Below are 6,108 nucleotides of genomic sequence, written 5' to 3'. Positions count from 1 at the left end.
TGAGACAAGGATGCCTTGTGAAATGCGACGCGCGTAGGGGATGTTCAGTCATTAATTGCGGCGCCATGTAGCTTTTAAAGGAGAGATAGACCAGTGATTTATTTCTTTTTTAACCTTCATTTATTTTTGTTACGTTTAACAGGTCATATTTTAAAGTTGACCGTTTCATATTGACCAAAGTTTGTCATTGCAAACCAACTTCCGCCATTTTGAAGGTGTGCACACTCCTGTTAAACAGTGTCATGTAAAGTGAGATGTAGATCACAAATATTACGCAATCGCTTTATTTTAAACCCAGTAAAATATTTTCAATTTTGTTTCCACGCGGGGGTTATCTGTTGTTCCTTGGGCGTGTAATCAGGTGACAATATGTGACTTCCGCGGCTAAACAATGTGCAACGATAATGTGCAAAGTTGTACAATCAACAAGGGAAACTGGCTCTTGTTTGTGTAATCTACACTCTAAGCTCTTTATTAAATAATGTTGGATTTTACATTTAGCAGCAATACAATTAGGCGCAAATGGTTTGCCTTCTCAGTGTTTTTTTCCCTGACGTGTGAATTATTTCCTTGTTTGCATAGTCCTATTGGCTCTGGCGCACGTAGTTTCAACAGGCACGGGGTACCGTATTCTTTATCTCAAAATATAGATAACCGGAGTCACCTATTCGATAGAGCTCGTGAAATGTTGTACTTTTGCTTAAAGGTGAATGAGTCTCTTCCTGTTCAGAAACAATCTCAACGCTCATTTATAAAACGTGTAATATAAAACTACAAACTTCATCTGTGTTCGAGCTGTAAATTATGCACAGTATCGTTTTTCGCATTGTGCCTTTGTTTTTCTCTCCCCATTGTTACCTACAGTATGCCGATTTTACTCTTTCTCTTTTCCACCGACCCCCTCCCGCCTGCAAACGCATTGTCTTTGCAAAAGGTCCCAATCAAGTTTTTTTTGTTTGAGTCAATTAGCGTAATAACGGATTGATTCTAACTAATGGATCTATGCAAATTGAATTCTAACAATGTGATGTTTACATTTGAATTTGTGTGTGTGTGAGAGTGAGTGTGTGTGTTTGTGAGTGTGTGAGTGTGTGTGTGTGTGTGTGTGTGTGTGTGTGTGTGTGGAAGGCGTGCTAGAAGAATGGGTGTAGCACGTTTTTGGGACATATTTATCCGGTCAGCATCCCTTAGTTCAAGAGGCAGCTGGGGGTCCCCGGATGCTTTAAAGGGACAGGCTGGGATCTATAGAGGGATCAGATACTTTGAGTAATCAGAGATACAACAGCTCTTCTGGATCCGTCCTCTTACCACGCTTTTTCACTCTGTATGTAGATTTAACCCGAGGCCTTGCAAAGTCACCAGAGGATCGAAGCAAACCAGATTCCGCAATTTTTACTTATTTCTCGCAAATTTGTTATTCGGACCAACTTTAGCATGATGTCGTATCTCAAGCAACCCCCATACACAGTGAATGGGCTGAGCCTCACTACATCGGGTATGGATCTGCTTCACCCTTCAGTCGGCTATCCCTGTAAGTATTGATTAACTTTTAGCTTCAATCCGTGAAAACAAATTTAAAGATTTGGCAGGATTTCGTCTTGACATAGAACGTCGAACAAAATTGGCGACTTTCAGTAAAGTTATATCGGCATGTTGTTTAACTGAGATTTATTTGGGAGCAGACACATTCGCACATCACATTTTCTTGAAAACGAAGTTTCGTCACAGCAAAAAAAAACTTGGTACGAGATTACTCTGCCATTTTGAAATTTTCCCGCGTACTAACTGGCCGGCTCCTTCCTGCAGCGGCAAACATTAAAAGCGAGAATGGCGTTAGTTGTAGACAAGAATTGAAGTAAAAGCGTTTTGCTTATCGAGCGTGGGGGCGGGTGGCACAGATCGTCCCCTGAGCTTACTGTGAAGCTCCCAGTACTAGAAGGTTTGGCTTGTTTTTATTTTTTAAGCTACTCCGCGGAAGCAGCGGCGAGAGAGAACCACATTTACAAGGGCGCAGCTGGATGTCTTGGAGGCGCTTTTCGCCAAGACTCGCTATCCGGATATCTTCATGAGGGAAGAGGTGGCCCTGAAAATCAACTTGCCCGAATCTAGAGTGCAGGTGAGCATTAGGCAGCAACAGTGCTCCTGTACCGATGCGAATCGGTTTCGTTGGGAAGGGAATTCCAAGTGGGACCAGACTAAAGCAGGGTCAGGGGCTGTGCCGGAGACTAGTCGTAGCTCACAGCGAACCGCCTGCTGGGATCTTGGTCTGCACTTCTCTGAAACGGACTGATGATGATCGGCCGTAAACTCGGCGAGATCATTTTGAAAGCTGAATGTCATATCGCTAGATTTCAACCTGCAAATTAAATCATTAAGGGTGAACATTTCCCCCGATATGTAAAGAAGGGAACTTGTTTAATAGTTAAACAAAAATGTGTTGTAAGAGATCCAAGAGAGAAAAAAAAGCCTCCTTGTGGATTTCCATCCTGAATAATATTGACAAGAAAAATTTGTTTACCAAATGAAGAAAACCAATTACTTCAACGCCGAATACCTAGTGCAGCCACAAACAGGGAAACGTTTAATAGAATATATTTGTTAAATACCGCCCGCATATGAAATCTTTATCCCACGTTACTCCATTATTTTATATTTGTTACGATTGAACGTATTTTCTTGTTTTTAAGGTATGGTTCAAAAACCGTCGAGCGAAGTGCCGCCAACAACAGCAACAGCAGCAGAACGGAGGGCAGCATAAAGTTAGGCCAACGAAGAAGAAGAACTCTCCTGCTCGGGAGCTGGGCTCGGAGAGCGTGGCCAGCGGCCAATTCACGCCGCCCTCCAGCACCTCGGTAACGGCCATATCGAGCAGCACCGCCCCGGTGTCAATTTGGAGCCCAGCGTCCATATCTCCGATCGCCCCAGATTGCCTCTCCACGTCCTCGTCCTGCATGCAGCGTTCCTATCCCATGACCTATACCCAGGCCTCGGGTTATACGCAGGGATACGCTGGATCCACGTCCTACTTTGGGGGAATGGACTGCGGCTCATACCTGGCCCCGATGCACCACCAGCTCCCCGCCCCAGGGACAGCGCTCAGTCCGATGGGCACAAACGCAGTCACTGCGAGCCATCTCAACCAGTCTCCGGCCTCCCTCTCTGCCCAAGGCTACCCAACCGGCGGATTAGGTTTTAATTCCACCGATTGCTTGGATTATAAAGACCAGACAGCATCATGGAAACTCAATTTCAACGCTGACTGCTTGGATTACAAAGATCAAACGTCCTCGTGGAAGTTTCAAGTTTTGTGAAGTGCTGGGACTGTTTGAAACTGAACAAGTCATTCCCATGTTAGATCTTCGGAATGGAGAGTGAGAAACGTCATCATTCCAGTTCTTGTAGCCAACTCTGGAGGTTTAACACTTTGGAATGGACAGGACAATATTTGTGATCGTTCCAGTGTTAGCCATTTTTAAAGTTGGCTTTTAAAAGCATAAAGGACCATCAGGGCTGTGTGAATTGTGCGATTGGTTGTCACAGATGCACTACTTTATTTAAAAAAAATGTTTATTAGGGGTCCATATGTAGTCCTGAGAGACAATCAGTGTGCGTCTTATATCAGTGGTACATCTGTGTTTTTATTTGTGTTAGACTCAAAACAAGTATGATCTGCTGTACTGTATGCAAGTCTGTGAACCGCTTCATGCTGTTGAACAAGAGAGGCGGGCTGGTTTTGGGGTGATGGTGATGGTTCTGATGTTCTAAAATGGAGCCAAATACTGCTGGGGGAAAAAAAATACCCGCCATTGTTTGAAACGAGCGCCTTCAAACATAAACTGAACTGCGACTTCGTAAATCTGACTACAAACTTCACATGGACGCTAAAGCTCTGTCACACCCTTGCCAATATCTTAAAATATGATCAGTTGTATTGATCCTGTTGTGGATCAGGTATTCAGAAATTAGCTCTATTGTTTGCATATGTTAATAGAGTGATGTTATATATGCATAAACATTAACCATACTGGAGTCGACAGATTCCTATGGCTACATTAAAGTCATTCTAGCACAATTTTGATTTGTCTTCCACGGTTCAATCTTAATCAATATCCGATAAAATAGAAATCATGCAGCTTGATAGCACTTACAATGAGTGTGTACAAAACTGCGCGACTTCGAGTCAGCCATTGGGGTCCATTAGTTTACCAAATAATGTCTGTTCAGGTAATCTCACTCCTTCTTCCCTCTGCACCTTTCCATACCCGCTATACCCCAGCCCCATTGCCCCATCATATACATAAGGGTGAGAATGTCTTTTATAGCTTGCAGCCAGTCTGTTATATTGGAGTGGCGAAAATTTGCACTGTACCAGGTCTTTATTTTCATTTTTGTTTTCCATTTTAGAGGCACAAATATAAGCTGTCTGTTTATAAATTTTAAAACGAGAGGTAAACAAATCCTTGTAGTAAATGATGCACAGGGGGAATGCCTGAATTAGAGTGTGTATATATATTTATATATGTTATACATACTCCAACCTGCAACTTCAGAAACTACACAGACGCTAGGCGCTTTACTTGTCTATTTTCATTGAAAGTTCTGAAATTTTATCGATTTTTTATGTACAGGATACTTTTGTAATTAGTATTTCTTATTATGTAAAAAGGATGGGCTTTGATCTGGAAACCAGTCTCTACAATATACTTTCCTTTTTATTAGGTATTGTAAGTGTTTTCAATGTAAGTGTAGGTAAGGTAAAATGATTCATAAATTGTGCTTTTTACAAGTGATTTTTTTTTGTTCATTTCAAATATTTATTGTCCAACTAATTCATATAAATATTCGGTTATGTACAGTGTTTATTTTATGATAGATAAAAAGGTCTTGTGAAATTTCGATCATTTCTTTATAATAAATATTACTTTTGCTGCTAAACTGGTTAGTGATAACTCCCCATGTCCATTCTCAGAGTAATTCCACAAACTGTGTCCCATCCATTATTATGTTACTTTTCTGATTTAGTTGTTCATTGAGGGTTTAGTGTGCCCTTCGTGTGCGAGGTATACTTCCTAACATGTAATAATACAGACTTAGCCTCAGTCTTGACTTACATTATGGTGACAGCACATACCAAGTGTCTGAAGGCAAACAATGTAACTTGAGGCAAAAACTCGTTCAAACTAAATTCTAGACACTGATATATTTCCTATCATGGAGCCTAAGTATATCCACATAGTACACTGTGCATACCGCGTTAAAAAGCGTCGATTTTCTTATTTCCTGTCCAAGGGTACTGCATTTAGTTTGGTGCAAACTTTCCCCAAATGGGGAAAGGATCAGCGAGTTTACGGAAATATTCCGAAAGTGTACAGCTGTTACAGCAAATCTCCCTTCTCCGGCAATTTCAGTTTAGCCTGCTTCAAAATTCATTGTTTGCATCATTACGACAGTAATTCTCCTTGAAGTAGCTATATTCCAGTATCCCATCTGAAGGATGTGGATCATAAACAGTGTTCTGAAAAGATAAATTTGCACACTGGTGTTACATATAATGTGCTTTGCAAAATATAAAATAATGATTCGGGCATGGTACTGGAACACGAATACGGTCATAACCTTTACCTATTACTACACATTCTAGAGCTAGACGTCAATGGAAATCAAACTGATTATAAATGTAATTCATTAAAGAACACTTCTCCAGTTCCGAAAGTCTGCATCTATAAAATCTTTCTCTTCCTCTCCGATTCCTGACCAGTTAACTCAAAACGATTCTTTTTGATCTATTTCCTGGTAGTCTGGGGGATGCCTGGTGGCGGGGGGGGGGGGGGGGGAGGAGGTGAGGGGCGAAATCTATCTGATTAATGAAAATTCATAATAAAAGATAAGCACTAGAAATTAAGAATACAGTGCATTGCAAGTTTAAACTGTTCTGCATACATATACAGTTAACATATATTCTCTCGTCGGTTCCGACCTCTTACTGCATCAACTCAATCCGTTCATTTGAAATCATTTTACTGTCAGTTGTAGCTTCAAATTTAAGATCGCTTTTGTAATCGTTGGAATTAGAAAAATGCGTTTAATTCGTAGAAATAACCTTGACGA

At 41.1% G+C, this 6,108-nt stretch overlaps 1 protein-coding gene across 1 annotated transcript; it reads left to right on the top strand.

The window, feature by feature from the left end:
- Window positions 1-1,434: 1,434 nt before the first annotated feature.
- otx2b (orthodenticle homeobox 2b) lies at window positions 1,435-3,311 on the top strand. Its single transcript, XM_063066702.1, has 3 exons — window positions 1,435-1,531; window positions 1,965-2,116; window positions 2,688-3,311. Exons 1-3 carry the CDS (start codon window positions 1,435-1,437, stop codon window positions 3,309-3,311), a joined length of 873 nt encoding a protein of 290 aa, XP_062922772.1.
- Window positions 3,312-6,108: the final 2,797 nt, after the last annotated feature.

This window comes from Mobula hypostoma, chromosome 1, assembly GCF_963921235.1.
Source record: "Mobula hypostoma chromosome 1, sMobHyp1.1, whole genome shotgun sequence".
NCBI lineage: Eukaryota > Metazoa > Chordata > Chondrichthyes > Myliobatiformes > Myliobatidae > Mobula > Mobula hypostoma.
The sequence above is the reverse complement of the archived record's forward strand: the minus strand, read 5'-3'. Positions and strand labels throughout refer to the sequence as shown.